Below are 17,954 nucleotides of genomic sequence, written 5' to 3'. Positions count from 1 at the left end.
TTAGAATCCGAGTGTGTGAAGTGAGGGAGAAATGAGCTTACTTACCAAACATCTGCAGCTTCTCGTCAGAGAGGTTTTGGACTCATCACTCCAGGCTATGTTTGCTGCATAACAGGCAAGTCTCCAACCAGCTGCTGACAGTCTTGTTGCGCATAGGAGACACTGGAGGTTTAGGCAAATAGTAATATGGGAGCAAATAGGATTAAAATGGTTGATTCTGCTGTATCAATAAGTTCATTAAAATCATTGCATCACCAGTTGAAAAGTGAATCAATAGGTGGGTAACTCGTCTTTATTACGAGGCTTTTGGTGACTGATTTGCCTTTTCTGGATCAACATTTCCACAAATAATGTTCCATATTCTTTTAAGGGTTCAAGTTGAACCTTCATGCTATTACTGTTGCTTTCAAATTGTATATTTAAACACACTACTGAAGCAAGCTATGAATAAATGATGGCTTTTCAAAACATACATCTTGCCTGTAGAGCTGTGTTTCTGCGCCTGAGGACACTGGTTCAGCATGTTTCAAACGAAATCTCTTCAAAGCCTGATATTGACCCGTCCATTTGAGTCAGATGTCTTCGAGAAGGAAGACAGATTTTTAAAAATGGTGAAAAGGGCCCTTCCAGAAACAGTATAGATGACACTATATGAGAGCAGAGCATCAGTGATCCAGAAAGGCCAATACAAGGATGGAAAACCAAAAGCAGCTAAATGGAATTCAGCCTTCATTGTTGGTTTTATTATTAACGCAAGAGCTTCTCTGTGACATTTCGAAATGTCATCCAAGAAAAAGGCTTATAGCTGTGCATTGTCAAGTGTGGCTGTGTGATATTTATGCGGAAAAATTGCTGCTGATGACTCGATTTTATGTAATAGCTTCACCTATTGCATAATGATGCTGCACTGGGTTAGTGGCTCCTATTGTCGCTTTCCAACAAGACCCCGGTTCAATTGTCTTGGTCAGTTTGTGCAGAGTATGTATTTGCTAGTTATATCTGCATGTGTTATCATTATATTCTGGTTTGTGAGGTGAACAGCGGTCTCAAATATGTGAGGAAAGGTGTGTGCATCATCAAGGTAGGCTATTAAATCTCTTCACACAGTCAATTCATGAAGACTTATCTTCATTTTAGAGGCAAAAATAATCCCTATTACATATTTTTAGGTGGCATATTTCTTTAATATCTAATCAAAGTTGTATGGATTTCGTTTCTCTTTGTGGGGCCTAAAAACTAAAAGAAAGTGGTGTGCGTGCGTGCGTGCGTGCGTGCGTGCGTGCGTGCGTGCAAGATGGACACTTTTCCATAATAACCATACAATAATTGAACAGAATACTTTACACATTACACTGTAATCTAATAAATTACCCTGCAGTATCTAGAGTACCAACAAGGACAGACTGACAGCTTTCAAATGTATCTACTGCAAATGTGATTATATTTGGTTTAAAGACTTATATTCTTTGCTGTCCCATCTTTGCTCATCCTCCTGTCAGCAGCAGCACTAAGCGGATTGCATGTTATTCTCTCTTCTGGCCTGTGGGGGGCAGCTCCACCTCGGTGATGACCTACGAGTCTATTTAAAAAGAAGCAGAAGAAGAAAACGTTTCCTGGAACAGGAAGAGTAGGTGAGTAACAATACTATAGCACATTTAAACTTAAAGTAATGTCTTCAAGTCGAAATTAGGGTATGTAGTTCTGATTTCAGATTGTTTTAGAGCATATTTGATGTTTTGATGTTTTGAAAAACTTAAACTCGCGTTTATTTCCCGTTTGGAGTCTTATCTGTGCTGCTACACCTGCTAATGTGTGTTTCAGAATGTTAAACGACCTCACAAAGTTATAATATCTTCAATATAATTTTAAAACTTTAAAATCCGTGTTTTTGAATGTTGCCAGTGTCCCTTAAACAAGTTATTACGCACGTTCTGCCTAATTATTGGCGCCTGCTACACACATTTCTCAGAAAACAAGCTGTACAAAACAAGGCTCCTACCTGGTAATGACTCTGTCAGCCACAAGTCAGTGGCTGAGTGGAGAATTGAATAGCATCACACAAGAGTCAAAATGTAAATGAGGAATTTGATAGATAATTAAACTCTTTTCTCCTCTTAATGGTTGATATGAAGTTGAGGAGCCATAACTGGGCCACTGCTATAAATCGTAAATAACCTAGTTCCTCATGTACTTGAGAAAATGCTGTTATGTAGTAAACACATTTGTAATATGGGAAAGGTGAAGATCCAGCAAAAATTCAGTTCTTAATCAAAATTCAAGCCATCATCAGAGAAGTGTAATAAGTATCACATTAAAAGCTCATAGATGCATAGATCACAGTATTGTTCAATGAAGGATTTTCTTAGCATTTGTCATCATTAGTATGTAAGATTTTCATACTTTAACAGCATATTGTTTGAAAGTTTGAAGTCATATTTAACACCAGAGCAACAAAGAGGAGTTAATTTGAAAATCTTGCAAACTGCCATTGTCTTGATTCAGGCCTGGAAAATACATCCAGTATCAGTCAAGAGCAAATCGGCTCTACAGCAGTCATGGTTCAAGTATTTGCAAAGTGCAATATTGGTAACTCTGTTCCAAAGTATCTTCTACGGATGTGTGCGATTGTTTCTGATATTGATCAGGGCCCGGTTGTTTAAAACTCGGGTTATCTTTTAACCAGTCGTTGAATACATTTAACCGACCGTTAACTTTAACAGCACTGTTAACTTTAACAGCACTGTTATCTTTAACAGCACTGTTATCTTGTTGTTCAAAAGTCGGTTAACTTTAACAGGGCGTTATCTTGTCGTTAAAGGTAACCGGTAAATGGACCGCCGCAAGAATTTTAACAGTGTGGTTAACTCTCACAATGGCCTTCACTGCTAACGCTGCATTCATGATGCCAGTTCAACAAAGGAAGGATTGGGTGTATCATCGACTTGGCTTTGACATGGGGGATTATTGTAATGAAGAGTTGCGCACCCGCAACTTTGGGAGAGAATCCATTCATTACCCGTGTAATGTTTTGCGATGTCATTTGGAGCGTGCAACAAAACGGGGACACGCACTGACTGTAGATCACACATCAGAGTCACTATACGTGTCGAATCCGAGTTCGTCCGTTCAATAAGTTTAGGTAAATTAACTTAAATTTATTCAAATACCTCCAGATTAGAAACTTTGTTCAAATAAACCTGAATAACTCGCTTATCAAACCCTTGCAATCGCCACTGGATTCACCACAAAACTTGTGCTATTGTTGACAGATTTAACAAAGTGCTCTGCTTCTGAAATACTGCTGATGGAAACAAAGAAAAACAGAGTATTTATTGCAGATCATATCATTATCACTCATTCAATTTCCATCTGTACCACCTTTGTCTGATTTGTTTTGCCTACAAATGGAACAAATGGCTGTTATTTTCTTTTTCTCTGAAGGTCCAGATGCGTCACCACGTTGAGACTATATCCTGACAATGATAAGTAATCTCCTTCAGGGTGTCCATCGTTGACAAACCTTCCCTTTGAAACAATGGACAGCCCTGAAGAAGCGATGAACATGTCGCGAAGTGGCTCCTCCTCCTGGGAAGGTGCGTCCGCTCGAGGCCAGAATCTGGCTAATGAGGATGATGGACTCTACTACATGCCTGAAAGAAGACCTTCTCTTGACCTCGGACCGGGTCCAATGGATATCAGCCTCGGGTAGTGAGACTTGTTTCTCTTTAATATCCTCTATCTCCCTTTCTAACACCTTGAGGGTAATCTTTTATAGAAATGATTTAAAATTCATCTAATCCAGACATGGGTGAAGGACGTGTCAGATGTTGTCCCTGTGAGCCAGTTTCTAAAAATGAATACATTTTATGTTTCATGGGTCATTTTTACAATTGGTTGGGATTACTCCCCTCAATACTATAGTGTTCAATGCACCTTCAGTGAACTTTCTTATTGAATTAGTAGCAATAATTATATAATGTGTCCTTGAAATTGAATTTGCTTTGTCTCAATTTGGCCCTATAGTAGTCAGGATTACATTTTTGTGGCCCTCATGACGCACAACTTTATTTCTGTGTACATTAACATGAGTCTCACTTTGCTCTGGATGAGCTTCCTAAGCCCTTTCACCAGACTTAAGAGTGACGGTGTTATCTATCGTTGATCTATACTTAATGGTGTCTGGCATCAAAGTTTCCTCCTGATGTGGTTTTCCAAACATGTCGGCTTGCTCCTCTAGTTCTTCATAATAAACACAGAGCTTGCATAGAGTTAAAAGAGAAGAGACATTTAGTCACTTTTAGTTAACTCGGTACAGCACTGTTGTGCACTGAGAGTTGCACACTTTGCTGGTTTTCAAACTCTTTTAAGTTCAAAGCTTCATTTTCACAATTCATTGAGATATTCTAAATCAGTGATAAAATTCCCTCCATGCATGCATGTAGTTCATTGAAATATATCAGAGAAAGACTTCTCCACTTGAGAGAGTATATTGTGTAACATCAGCTGTTTTATCACTCTTGATTGTTTTGCTTGTCCTCTGAGCAACACATCCATGTTTTTCCCCTTCAGGTATCACGTGGAGCAGGCCCTGTCTCCAGCTCAGAGCTACAAGTCCATGTCAAGTGGAGGCTCACACAGAATGGAAGATGATGAAGAAGAAGAATCCTACACCAGGTACAGTGGAGACACGGGGTCTCAGAGAAGCTGGATGCAAACATTTGGCTTTTCGAAATCTTGTACCCCAATACATCTGAGATCAGATTTATCACTGAATGTAGGTGAAGCTTTATTCTCTTCTTTTCTTTCCTCAGGGTCCAGCTGGTGAGAACTGATTCATACTCGAGCTGCTACTCCTTTGACAGTGACGATTGTGCAAAGCGAACTCCCAAGTAAGAATTTCAGTCACTATGGAGCCCTTCAGCTTGTTACTGTCTGACTCAATAATAGATCAGCGATTAAAGTGTATTGTATCATCTACGTGTGCCTCAACAGGGCGAAAGTGAAGGAGGAGGATGCATCAGAGGCTACAGACACAAGGGAAGTACCCACACCTACCAATGAGTTCAAGCATCCATCCTTGACTGTGGCATTCACTTTCAAAGTCAGTTCCTGATCTTTTCTTTTCTATACATATACATTCCTTCATGTCTTAGTGCACACATGTACTTCAGTACTCACTTTGTTCTTTCTTTTGGCGTCAGGTTATTTGTGACACCCTCAAGAGCCTGTCGGCAGCCAAACTGAGGCTGTTCAAGGCAATGCTGTGGAAGCATTACCCAGAGTCATTCCACACTTCGCCTCAACACATGGACCTGGTGGACCTTGCTGACCGGCTACTCGAGCGGTACAGACTCGAAGAGTCTCTGCAGATCACCAAAGATCTTCTCGTGGAGATGCAGCTGAGTTTGATAGTTCATGACCTCAAGAACCAGTGTCTCAGAAGTGAGTACTTTAGTCGTGTTGTTCTAAATTTAACCTTATTCGGGATACATCCTAATCTATATTTCTTCTTGTGTTTTTTTGTTTTTTCTTTTGGTTTTTTTGCTCAGATGAAGTACGTTATGAGGTGTGTGAAATTCTGAGGAAGAAATATGGTGTGACTGACGTTGGGGGAAAGAAGAGGCCCTTCGATGAAATCTACACTGATCTATGCATTTCTGCCTTAAGTGACAATGGCCCTAATATTGAACATGAGGTCATGACGATAGAAAAGCTGAGCACCAATACAGGAGAAAACAAGCTGCTCCCTGTAAAAGATATTCTTGCCGCTGAAGACGCAAACCGTGACGATTTAAAGTTTGTGTTACTCACCGGAGTGGCAGGATCGGGCAAGTCTACGCTGGTCCAAAGGTTAATCCTGGATTGGACTGAGGGACGATCACACCAACACGTGACTTTCCTGTTTCCTTTCACATTCAGAGAACTTGAACAATTCAAGGACTTGGAAATCTCTCTGTTGACTATAATACAGGAACTGTACCCACCGACAAGAAAACTCAAATTTGACGATCTGACAAAGGCAGAGTGTAAAGTAATGCTCGTATTTGATGGCCTGGATGAATACCGTGACAAGGTTGACTTTTTTCATACGGAGTTATACGGCGCCTTCCCAGAGCCCACCACTCTGAACGTGATCGTGGTCAACCTGCTGAGAGGGAGGCTGCTCTTCCAGGGCCTCTTCCTGGTCACGGCTCGGTCACAGGTGAAGCACACCATCCCCTGGGATGTGCATTGTCGCGAGATCCAGCTACAAGGTTTCTGTGACCCACAAAAGGACGAGTACTTCCGCAAAAGGTTCGAGGACGCGGCGCAGGCGGCTCGCGTCATTTCACACGTGAAGTCTTTGAGAACTCTCCACATTATGTGCCACCTTCCTTTGTTCTGCTCACTCGTGGCCGAAGAGTGCCAGCGCGTGTTCACGGAGCAGGGGGCCCAGGCGGAGCTGCCGAGGAGCCTCACCTACATGTACACGAAGCTGGTGCTGCTGCTCATGCGAGAGCATCGCTCCTTTAGAGCTCCAGCCCGCAGTGCAGCGGATGAAAGGGACTTTCTCATGAAGGTGGGACAATTGGCCTTCACCATGCTGGAAGCAGGCACCTTCTGCATGAACAAGAGCAACGACTGGGAGCCTCACGGGGTCGATGACAACGAGGTGGTGGATTGCAGCGGCATCGGCACCGAGTTCTTCATAAAGCCACAGGTCTTGTACCGAGAGAAAGCCTTCAGCTTCATCCACCCCACCATGCAGGAGTACATGGCTGCTCTTTATGTGTTCCTCTCCTTTACAAACCAGGGGAGGAACCATTTTGAGCATAACCTCAAAAAAAGGCTTAAAGACATCTTTAAGGGTCGGGGGATAATGGAACTGTACAAAAGTGCCTTGGACAGAAGCCTGCAGCATGAGGACGGCAAACTGGACATTTTCTTGAGATTCCTGTTTGGGATGTTGACGAGAACCAACCTGCAACTCCTCCAGCCCTTCTGCAACACGTCTTTAGAGTGGCCAACTGCCACCAGCGACGCTGCAGCGCTCATCAACAAGAAGACTAGAGACAACCAGCATCCAGACAGGATCAAAAACTTGCAGCACTGCCTGGAGGAGCTGGGCGTGTGAGACTCATCAGTTTAAAACACTAATGATAAAACAAGATGCAATGGGAGAACCAAACCACATTTCATTATCAAACCAGGATCTGATTTGATTTTAACACTATCAGGACTAAACAATTAAAAAAACACTTAACAGCTTCTGAAGCAGTTGGGATAATCTGAGTTTGTCTTTTTTCATTTGTTGTAGTACTTTAGGTTTGATTTGATTTACTGTTTTTTTCGCACGGTGCATATTTGAAGGTTTTCGGAGTCTAACATGTATGTTGCAAGTTCCTCTGTGTGGGTGGGTTGTCTTTGGCTACGCTGGATTCATTCCAACTGTTCAGAAATATGCATTTGAGGCCAATTGGTGTCTCTAAAACACCTGAAGGTGTAACTGTGTTTTATTTATAGATTTTTATTTTTTTTTTGAATTGTTCAAGCTTGAGGTTGTGTGAGAACTGACTGAATTATCTTCATCTCATGGTGATATGTTTTAATTCAGTTCAAAAATAAACTGGAGTGGCTCTGTAGTCGGCATGAAGCTGGACTCTCTGGTGACTATAGCTGAGGCAAGAACACTAAATAAACTGCTGGACATTCTGGACAATACCAGACACCCTTCACACCGTCATCAACAACCAGAGGAGCATGTTCAGTGAGACTGCTTCTTCCTAAATGTTGGACTAACAGACTTAAGAAGTCCTTTGTCCTCAGGCCATCAGGCTGTACAACTCCTCACTGGGGGGGGGGGGGGGCAACAGAGGACAGAAGGGAAGTAGCAGGAGCCGCTATCCACCTCACCATCCTCCATCTCACATACCATAATGCAAAACTGTGGAATAGCTAATGCTCTATTCACTGCACATGATCATACTTGTGCAATAATTCTTTCTGTAACCACAGTGCAATTTAACGTTCGGCCACTTTCACTCCTATATTTTGTTAGGAGTCTTATTCTTTTTGTCATTTCTACATCTAGCTAAGGTTAGTTAAGAGTTTATATTTTATATTTCTTGCACTATATTTTGTTTGGAGTCTAATTCTTTTTGCCACTTCTACATTTAGGTAAGTTAAGGTGAATCACCTGTCTTCCTGTAACTCATCTTTGTTAGTCTGAAACAACCCATTTTTGACATTTTCATCACTCAAGTATTGTGTGGCAGGTATTCAATGGCAGTAAAGTAAACAGTTTACTGTTATTAAGATAGTACATTTGGATTCATATAAAAAGGTTGATGGAAAAAAATCTGTTTTATTTGTCGGGGACTGTTTCCATTTCAGATTGCATCCTTGTTGGCATTCATTTCATTCTACACAATACTTCGCATTAAAGGATAATAGACTTCTGTTGAAGCCAGCAGGTCTATACATTACCTCATGGCCATTTCTGGCACAATTCTTCCTCCGATTACCACTGATCAGTACAACATATAAGAAATTCACATTCAACAGTCATACACATCTAATTTAAAAGTACATTGTGGGATGAAACACATGAATGCTGTTTATAGTTTTCTGTCAACCACTATTACATCTCCTAGTTCTTGCATGTAGTGTTATGTTCTTTTGGGCCAGCCCCACAGAATTTGTCACAATGCATCTGAAGGTGGATTTGAGGTCCTCCGCTGTGACGCTCTTCAGCAGCAAGCTCCTCTGAACGATTGCACCGTCATCTAAGGTGTTTCTAAAAGCAAACAGTCATTGCAGCTCGATCAGTCTGTCTGAATTGAGTCAGAAATAATGAGCACAACTCAAAGAAGGCAAAAACTCACTCGTTTGACTCGGTTATTCTGTGGGTGCTTGGCGTGTCTTCAGGGAAGGAGTCGCCGATGAGCCAGTAGATCAGAGCCTCATCTGCAGCGCAGTTTGTCAAGGCATCACAGTGAAGAACTAACCGCTCACCTGTGAGGCAAAACACACACACACACACACACACACTCATTTAGACCAATTCAAAATGGTTCATTGCAAAGTTTTCTAAAATCACCCTGTGAGCAGTTACCTAGACAGACTTTCATCTGGACACGTTTTGGCCCGATGATTTCTGGAGAATCCTCCACGTGGACTGAAGAACCAACTTAAGTTAGCACACACACACACACAAAATGATCACATGAAAATAAACCAAACTCTTGATTTGTACCATACCTGACAATCCACCTGCAAGCAGCAGACACAAAGACCCCCAAGCTGTGACAGAAACGGTATGCTTTACATCCACACAGCGTTAATGCAGGATAAGCACTGGGACCGTGATGTGTTCTTACCTTTGATCACAGCCGACAGCTTCATGTTTCCTCCTGTGAGACTCCAGCTGCTGACTGCTGTGGAGCATTACTATTTAAACCTAATTCACTTCCCCCTTCGCCCACTCAGCACACGGGAATTTCCTCTGAAAATATTTACTTTGTGCTCTAGAGAAGAAACCCGTGAACAATATACATGTAACACAATTTGAATTTGCTGAATCATGCACAGGTCTGTGTTTTGGGTTTAAAAAAAAAAAGAAAAAAGGTGGAGATACACAGACGAAACACACAATATGAATCAGGTGACATTTATTAAATGATATTCATCAAAACATTTACCAGAAAATAAAATGTTAACCTTGTTGTACAGTTTTCTCAACTGCTTGAGCTGGTAGAGATGAAAGGACAAGAAACGGTCATTAGAAGTGTCTTTGTTTCGCATTTACTGCAACCAAGACCTGCAAAATACCACCACCCGCCACGTCACAGCAACTTTTGGCCTAGAACCCCCCCCCCCGTAACACAAAAGAACACAGATCACATGAAAATAAATTAGACTGGCATCAATCAGCAATCACACAGAGTCAAAGGATCATTCTGGGACGCTTGTCACTGTGATCACTTGCTAGTTTTAGATCAGCTACCTTATTTCAATTGTAAAACTCAAATTAGTTACCATCCCAGTTATGAGGATGTGTCTTTCCAGAGGTTGAGCTGTTTTAACACCCACATTGCCAAACACTGTGATGTGTCCGCACTAAAAATTCCTTTTTTGATTCAGGATGATTATAACTATGACTGTCAGCCCTTGAGAAACCCATGACACTGGAGTTAAAAACCGTTTGTCCAACAGAAAGAAAAGCAATAATAGAAAACATAGCAGTTGCACAATGGCTCCAGAGGATGTAGAGTTCATGAGATTTAAGAGGCACATGCTAGTTCACTTTACTCGTTTATTACCGTTTGCTCGCCATAAGTCGTGTAGATGACAAAACTCCAGTATGATCCTTTCACTCGAGTATTAGCAAACAGTTAAGACGTTAGTTAAAAAGTACCCCTCCCTCTAAACACTTTGAGAACCATTTCACTAGGCCGCAAGATGCACAATCCAATCATGAAGGTTGGTGTGAAGCAAATCCTGGTAAGCTGACATCCAAATTCTGATTCTTACTAATAAAGTTCAGAGAAACTGTAAATACAGATATGTGCCTATAAATATGTACAAAAAGTATAGACACTTTTTTTATTTTTTTTTTATTGGTGTTTTAGTTTAATATTAGGCCCTCAGTCTCTTGAGCCAGTGCATATCTTCTCTGCGTGGCGTGTACGTCCGTTTCAGACATCCGAGGGTACGTCACTCCAAACCCAGCACGTAGTTGATACCTTGCACAAATCCAATAATGACCGGCTGCCAGGCCACCAAGTACCGAAGCCAGTCTAAAAGTTGTCCATACATGACATGTGGCCTTTCCCAGCTAAGGAATAATTGGTTAAGGAGAAAACATGAGAAGTAATGCATGAGCCTGATAATGACGACAGGTTTTTGTTTTGTTTTTGGCATGGAGATACCCCAGCTAGTCAGAAGTGTCTCTTTCTCAACCGCATAAAGGAAGAGGAACTTCACACACAAACCTAAAAATGTTTCATCTCCTCTTTTGAATGCCCCGCCAACAATTTCGATAAATCTTACCGCTTACGTAAGACGTCGCACTTCTGAGATTCAGCAGGTTTGAGAATTCAAACTTGGGGACATTCCCAAAGTGTCATTTGTAAACTTGGAGACTTCGTCATCCTTCACAAACTGTTTTGTTTGGCGGCGACACAGTGCAGCCATAACATTATGACCACAGACAGGTGCAGCGAATAATCATCTTTGATTAACTCTTCTTCGTGGCACCAGTTGGAGAGAGGGATGTATTCATGCAGCAGGTGAACATTTTGTCCTCAAAGTTGATGCTTTACACTCACATGTTTGAGAATGACAGAATAAAGGATACGGGTTACTAAACATCCTCTTCAGGTCCACCTTCTCTTTGCAGTACGGACACATCTGCTTCTTCCCCACGATGCACCATCCTCTTATGCAGAACTCGTGGAACCTAGATTTGGAGTTAAGGTTCGGACCGATGGAAACAAACTCAAATATGTCTGAGGAGACACATTATTACTGAAACATTAAACCTTCCTATGCCTATACAGCAATCAATAATTCACCATACAGTGTAATTTACCCAAAGCCCAGAAACAAAACAAAATGTCAATATGTATTGAACTGTTCAGTAAGTCACTTGTGTTAAATGTTAAATCCATATTTGTACGTTTGTGTAATCAATAAAACTCCTAATATTAGATCTTTGGGACTAATGTCATGCATAAATAATAAATGAGCAGTTGTTTGTTGATACATTTGTTATTACTCTGCAATGTGTCTGCTTTTGGTTGGAAAGCTGCAATTTCACCATCTAATATGAAAATAATGGTAAAAATGTTTTAAAATTTTAAGTGTGCAGATTTTGCACATCCACCGACATACTGTGAGCACAACGTTAACCCAGAGGAACGCCACGGTGACACCAGCCAATGAAACGCAGCCCAGGTAAGCAGACGGGAATCACTGTCATGGGAGTAACAGGAATTCATTTGAAGAGACATTAAAAACCTGAAAAAGGTCAAGTCAACTGCTATTTCCTCTTTGAGGTGTTACGCAAATACACCCTGTATAGTGGTTCCGAAACAAACCCATGACTGTACAATTAGTCTCAACTTCCTTTAACTGAGGAAATTAAATCTGCTTGCGTGGAATATCGTACTGTGTCACGTAGCTCAGCTGCAGCATGTGATTTTCCTTTGTATTTATACCTTATGTCACTGTTGTAGAGTGTCTTTTCAGGTTTTTTTTAACTCGACTTCCATGAAAGCCCTGCGCAAGAATTCCCATGTGCCTAAACTGTCGGTTTATGTGAACAAGTGGCATATAAAAATCCTTGATGAGGAGGATACACATGGTTGCACGATAACCTGTAAGTGTTCTCGATAATGCCTTCCTCGCTGACGTCTACAAGAATGGGCTGACCGCACACAGCACAGATGTTGTCAGAGAGGTGCTTAGTGGGCATGCCGGATGCACTGTAATACTGGGGGGGGGGGGGGGGGGGGGGGGGACAAAAATTAGGTCAGATTTAGGTCACATTTCAGAGTCTGTCCACAGCAACTCAGTGCGTGCTGACTGTCTGCATACCCCAACAGTTGAAGCCATGAAATCTGCACACATCTCTGCAAAGTCCCGTCCAAGGACCCCGTAGTAAAGCCCATAAAACAGCAGAGAAACGCCAAAGTCCATTGCGTCCTCTGGCTTTATCCTGGACAGGGGAAAAACAATGGATTGCATTATCAGTGTGTGGATGCCAAACAAAAGTAGAATTACAGTCACAGATTTTTCAACAACAGAAAACTATGAATTTCAGATGCAGGTCTTTCATTTAAAGGTATCTCCATTAACTGAAATTTTAGGGAAGAAGTGCAAAATTGACCCTACAGTAAAGGACAATATATATCATTCACTAGGCTGGCTTAAAACAGACTCATTTTTTATTTTTTAGACAAGACAGACAAACACACAGCACACTAGGTTTATATACTTGCTGACAAAAAAATTTAAACACAACTTTCCTCAGAGACAACTCAACTTGACAACAGGAATATACCCATTTGATTAGGAGTGTTATGGTGTGACCTTCAAGTCAGGAGCTCTAACCTGTGGGCCACCACATCATATATTATTTTATCTCTTCCCAATGTAGTATTTCTTGAAGTTTCATGAAGAAATCCCAATGGGGAGCAGTGATCTCCTTTTAAGAGGAATTGAAAACTCTGGTTTTCAGCTCCACATTGGCTTAATGCAGAGTTAACAAACCTGCAATCTTTCAGTAAATTTGCTTTTTGATTCCACTCCTGGAATTAGCTCAGGATTATGTTCACATCAGAACACTCATCTCAATCAAGCTGGTACATCCACAGCTTTCCTGAACATTTAAAATGAAATAATAAAATACAAAGATAGACGGTGCTTAGTCATTTCAATCAAATCTGCAAAAAAAGGCATTAGACCAGTCCACTATTTTACAGTCTGAATACATACCTGAATATTAGGTTAATACCAAAAAGTGTAAACATGACAACAGTGTAGCCAACGATTCCCGTGGCATAGCTTATCTTGTAGAGAAGAAGAAACCACTTATACACCAATCTGTAGAAATGGAAGTGAAAAGAGAAATGGTCAGACTCAGGTTATGTATTAATCAAATCTTTCCTCACTAAATCCTGTTCAAGCTTCCACAGCAGCTTCACCTCGGTGTGGTGCAGGCCAGAGGCTTGCGAGTGGCACGGTAGGAGATGTAGGCTGTGATGACAGAGAAGATAAACCATGTGGTCAGGAACCTCCACCAGTGAAGTTTGGTGGTAAAGTAGAGAGGAACTACCCACATCTGGAACAGAGTCACCAGCTACAAGACAGCAGAGGATACACGTCAGCAGACAGAAGGAAACTCGACATTGGACATCACCACTGTGGAAACACTAAAGCTGCAATATGTATATTCAGATCACTATTTTATATTTTACATAAATTGAGAGCACCAGGGCATGATCCAAACAGCCCATCTTCTTTTAATGTGTGCGTTTCCAAACTTCCCATGCAGAACTGGCGCTTCTTACATTGTATGACTTTGGGTGTCTCTGTTTCCACTGCACCAAGACGAGCTGGGCGACGACCAGGGTGACGATGAGGATCAGCACCATCTCTGCATGCATGGCCTCGTGGCCTTTGTGTTTGGCGTGCATCCTTGCATGCTCCACCCTGTGGAGAGAAATGTAGCACATGGCCAGTTAAGAGGGATGTAGCACCGACACACTGTGTGCTGGTGTATATGAAAGCAGCCTGGATGTGTATCACAAGCTGCATTAAGTCTGCACGGTGCAGTAGTGGTTAACACTGTCCAAACACGGTGAGAATTGACATGTTCTCCCTGTGCACGTGTGGGTTTTCCTACAGACCAGAGACACACACATTAGGTGGAATGTAACTCTAAATTCACTGCAGTGTGTGAAAGAGTGTGAGTGATGGTGATTGTGTCTATTTGAACGACTTAAAAGCAAGGCGCAGTAGTTTAACTCATCAATACAGACGGTAAGAATAGTATATGTGTTTGAAATTTAAATAAATTCACTCACCTCCACTTTTCTTCTGGTGAAAGCTTGGACACATCGAACTGTTAAAAAAAAATAAAGAAAACTGAAATTACTATTATAATTATTGGCTTTTTACACAACCAAAAACCAACAATAAACACCGCTGTAAGCCACTTGTAAAACTCATGTGAATGTAGAAACAGAAAAATACAGACCGATGATCAAGTGGGGCACTCATTTCTATATAATTACCTAAAACTACACAATCCCACCAAACTCCATAATTAGAGATTACTTTTCAAACAGCGAGCTTCGTATTATCATATCTTAGGCAGGAGGAGGACATGGAGATGGTTGGTGTGACAGTAGGAGGCCTGGGAAAAAATTTAATAAAATAAGATAGGAAAAATGATCAGTTGTGATGTAAAGAGCAGCTGACGACAAATTAAAAGACCTCCACCTTATTATCACCTGATGAAACTCCCTGATCTGGACCAAAGTTTGGAAGAAACAGGAACAATGTGTGAAGATATTTTGAGATTCTGTCTCCTTACGATTCACATTTATTGCCAAATGTTCCTTGCTAACCAATGTATGCTCTTTAGGTTGCCGGCAACTGGTGCTGCTGCGACACTTCTGTTTTGAAAGTTAAGACAAGTTCCTTCACAATATTCAGAACACATTTGGGTAGCTTATCAAAACTTTAAAGTCAAAAAAGCTTTCATGCAAAGAAAAGAAAAGAAGCTAAATCTAATTATTTAATTGCTCGGAGACGGGGGAGTGAAATACAGTTCTTCAGTTTGACAACGCTTTTCCTAATGAATATCAAATAAAAAGTCTTAGTTATAGTTGCTGATGTCTGCAGAAAATGTTTAAACAAGATAGCAGAGAAAATCTCTTGTCGTGACATTCACAAAAACAGATTTTGTTAAGACAATCTTGTTAAGATGGTTCAAAGCAAAATGCAGAGATAAATTGAAAAGGTTTCTCTTCATGGTAAGCATGGCCATTTATAAATCATTTTCTCCCTACTGGCTTTTACTAATTTATTTTCATAAGGCATTTAAATGAAAGTATCAGATATAGTATAGGTAGATACAGTAACTGCACAGATCTTATTTGTGGTTTGTAAAATAAGTTGAATCAGCATTGTGACATGTACTTATTCAGTTACAGACTGAATAGGAGCGATCAGAGAGGTAATCAAAGGCTGAGGCAATTGAGCTGTGTGTGTGTGTGTGTGTGTGTGTGTGTGTGTGTGTGTGTGTGTGTGTGTGTGTGTGTGTGTGTGTGTGTGTGTGTGTGTGTGTGTGTGTGTGTGTGTGTGTGTGTGTGTGTGTGTGTCAGGGTGGAGCACAGGTTTGAAATCTCAAAGGAAACACTTCTACTACATCCTGTGACTGAGACCTTTGACCCCAACAGCCACATCAGCTGTAATTTTAGAGCGGAAATCAAAATATCAAACTCTTATTTAAGTAGCAGCTTTAATGTTGGAGTGGGACGAGAACTGATAAATGCAGATTTGGTGTCAAAAACTAAGATGTTAGTGAAGTTGAACGAGATGAAGTGAACTCGGGCTAGCTAGTGTAGCATTGCTAGTTGACGGTTAATACTCTCTGGTCACGTTCAGCTCAAATTCTACGTTGAAAAACAGCTCAAATGTTTTGTTTACAGAATAAATACATTTTACACACACACGCCTCGCCGGGGCACCATATGGTTCCCGGTTGCAAGCTGCTGACGACAGGCTAAACTCGGGCGTGCAGTAGCTCGGCTGACAGCTAACACCTAAGCGGATAAACACGTCCCCCGACCACCTGTCCTAACCCGTCACATCGCCGCCACGCGGCCCGGCAACCTCACCTGGTTCACCTCATCGTGGTGCCCCAGTCCGTGGTCGTGCTCCACACCATCAACCTCCACCTCAAACACCCCGGCCATCTTCGGAGTGCTGCTTTATTACCGTTCCGGGGCCATTAGCATTAGCTGGAGGAGAGACGGAGCTGAGAGGCTCACTTCCTGTCCTCGCCGCCGCGGCTCCTTCAAAATAAAACTCCGGGGAATGTAGGTCAAATGGTCAAACTGTCACACTGATACCGTGTGTGGATATAAGGTGCAAGTTCTATTTCCACTTGATGGTCTCTATTATTTCAATAGTGTTGTTTTTTTTCTAAGACAAAGCTATATGTGTGGATTCATTATTCAAATTGATTAATCCCTATATAGGCCTTTTTCTTCAGCTTCACGGTCCCCTGAAGCACTTGTGTCCACCAGTGTGTCCGTTGGTGTCTATCTTGTCCCCATGTCCCCACCCTCTTCTGGTACATGGGATAAACTGATCATGAAGCGGGAGATAAAATATTTGCAATGAACTCTGAATGCACAATGCACTTCGGTCTGGCACAAAGCTTTTCCTGCCATCTGATCTATATTGCTTACATTCATTTTTTTATTTATTTTTTTTTCATTTCCAAATTTATTTCGAGCTACACAACACAGGCATAAAAGCCAGAAAAAAATACAATAAAAGAAAAAATAATATCAACACTCTAGCTCGAAAAGGAGTGGGAAGAAGACAAGCTTATTAACTCCCACCCCTGTTCATAAACTTAAATAATAATGATAATGTGGCTGCTATAATAACACTGTTAAAATAAAACAGAAAATAAAACAACAAAAAAAAAACAGCCAAGACATATAGTCTATTAGATAATGTATGATATTACTAATACAATATAATCACTTAGTTATTTCTTGTTACTGAATTACATGTTATATCCTCTTACAATAATAACAACCATAATGATAAAAAATAATGATACCAATAACAATAATAACAATAATAACAACTGCAATAGTATAATAGTAATAACAACAATAGACTTCATCATTGGTGCAATCTGTTATTCATCTCTGGGACTCCATGCTCCAATGTTACCTTTAATCTTGCAACACTGCAATCCAAAATTACTTTTGCCAATAAAGTTGAAGGTTATGGTTTATTTTGTTTTTCACTTTTCCCAGACCAATCTAAGAACTAGATTGGACCCCATGGACTGTATATTTGACATGACATCCTTAGACAAGCTGTCAGATGTAGGTCACCTTGAATACAAGTACACTATAATGAAGGTGTAGAAGTGGGTGTGTTATGTGTGTGTATGTTTGATTCTGGTTAATAACGTAACCTGCATGTATGTGTAGATAAAAGTTTCAGATAAAGCAGCCCAGCAGCTGAAACAATAAATACACGTTACAACAACTTTGTAAACCTCCCGCCAGTTTCGATCAGGAAAAGCAGAGAGGATGTTGACAGCTCCGGGAGGGCGTTGGATCGTGATTGGTTGAGACGTCACAGAGTCCCATTTGATTGGCTGAGCCGCTGACACGCCGTAGTGTAACTGGCTCGTGCCTTGTTGGCGCGCT

The 17,954-nt window shown here is 41.1% G+C and overlaps 2 protein-coding genes and 1 long non-coding RNA gene across 5 annotated transcripts; 1 reads left to right on the top strand and 2 right to left on the bottom strand.

Annotated features, from left to right (window-relative positions):
* The first annotated feature begins 1,592 nt into the window (after positions 1-1,592).
* nlrc3l1 (NLR family, CARD domain containing 3-like 1) lies at positions 1,593-8,469 on the top strand. 2 transcript variants are annotated; one of them, XM_080482526.1, is made up of 7 exons: positions 1,593-1,631; positions 3,442-3,705; positions 4,570-4,674; positions 4,812-4,889; positions 4,993-5,101; positions 5,202-5,442; positions 5,550-8,469. In XM_080482526.1, the coding sequence occupies exons 2-7, from the start codon at positions 3,536-3,538 to the stop codon at positions 7,112-7,114; spliced, it is 2,268 nt and encodes a 755-aa protein (XP_080338652.1). In that variant the 5' UTR covers positions 1,593-1,631; positions 3,442-3,535; the 3' UTR covers positions 7,115-8,469. The 2 variants fall into 2 exon arrangements, with proteins under 2 accessions (XP_080338652.1, XP_080338653.1); XM_080482527.1 differs by having other exon boundaries at positions 1,619-1,691.
* Positions 8,327-9,597, bottom strand: LOC308121346. Its single transcript, XR_013936096.1, has 5 exons — positions 9,360-9,597; positions 9,241-9,282; positions 9,095-9,157; positions 8,865-8,994; positions 8,327-8,776 (listed from the first exon to the last, which is right to left on the bottom strand). It is a non-coding gene; the product is annotated as an uncharacterized lncRNA (long non-coding RNA).
* A 32-nt stretch (positions 9,598-9,629) lies between these two features.
* Positions 9,630-16,572, bottom strand: rnf121 (ring finger protein 121). 2 transcript variants are annotated; one of them, XM_080482847.1, is made up of 9 exons: positions 16,392-16,572; positions 14,571-14,608; positions 14,055-14,196; positions 13,689-13,843; positions 13,480-13,587; positions 12,580-12,700; positions 12,342-12,475; positions 11,339-11,440; positions 9,630-10,816 (listed from the first exon to the last, which is right to left on the bottom strand). In XM_080482847.1, the coding sequence occupies exons 1-9, from the start codon at positions 16,467-16,469 to the stop codon at positions 10,696-10,698; spliced, it is 999 nt and encodes a 332-aa protein (XP_080338973.1). In that variant the 5' UTR covers positions 16,470-16,572; the 3' UTR covers positions 9,630-10,695. The 2 variants fall into 2 exon arrangements, with proteins under 2 accessions (XP_080338973.1, XP_080338974.1); XM_080482848.1 differs by having other exon boundaries at positions 9,634-10,816; positions 16,401-16,553.
* Positions 16,573-17,954: the final 1,382 nt, after the last annotated feature.

Source organism: Lipophrys pholis, assembly GCF_963383615.2.
Source record: "Lipophrys pholis genome assembly, chromosome: 16".
Classification (NCBI taxonomy): domain Eukaryota; kingdom Metazoa; phylum Chordata; class Actinopteri; order Blenniiformes; family Blenniidae; genus Lipophrys; species Lipophrys pholis.
The sequence above is the reverse complement of the archived record's forward strand: the minus strand, read 5'-3'. Positions and strand labels throughout refer to the sequence as shown.

Coding starts and splice junctions, on each gene's coding strand:
- nlrc3l1 (XM_080482526.1), top strand. CDS start 3,536: ATGGACAGCCCTGAAGAAGCGATGAACATGTCGCGAAGTGGCTCCTCC. Junction 3,706..4,569: donor CCAATGGATATCAGCCTCGG/GTAGTGAGACTT, acceptor TTTCCCCTTCAG/GTATCACGTGGAGCAGGCCC. Junction 5,443..5,549: donor CAAGAACCAGTGTCTCAGAA/GTGAGTACTTTA, acceptor TTTTTTGCTCAG/ATGAAGTACGTTATGAGGTG.
- rnf121 (XM_080482847.1), bottom strand. CDS start 16,469: ATGGCCGGGGTGTTTGAGGTGGAGGTTGATGGTGTGGAGCACGACCAC. Junction 14,609..16,391: donor ACCACGATGAGGTGAACCAG/GTGAGGTTGCCG, acceptor TTTTTTTAACAG/TTCGATGTGTCCAAGCTTTC. Junction 10,817..11,338: donor AAGAGGATGTTTAGTAACCC/GTATCCTTTATT, acceptor ATTATTCCTTAG/CTGGGAAAGGCCACATGTCA.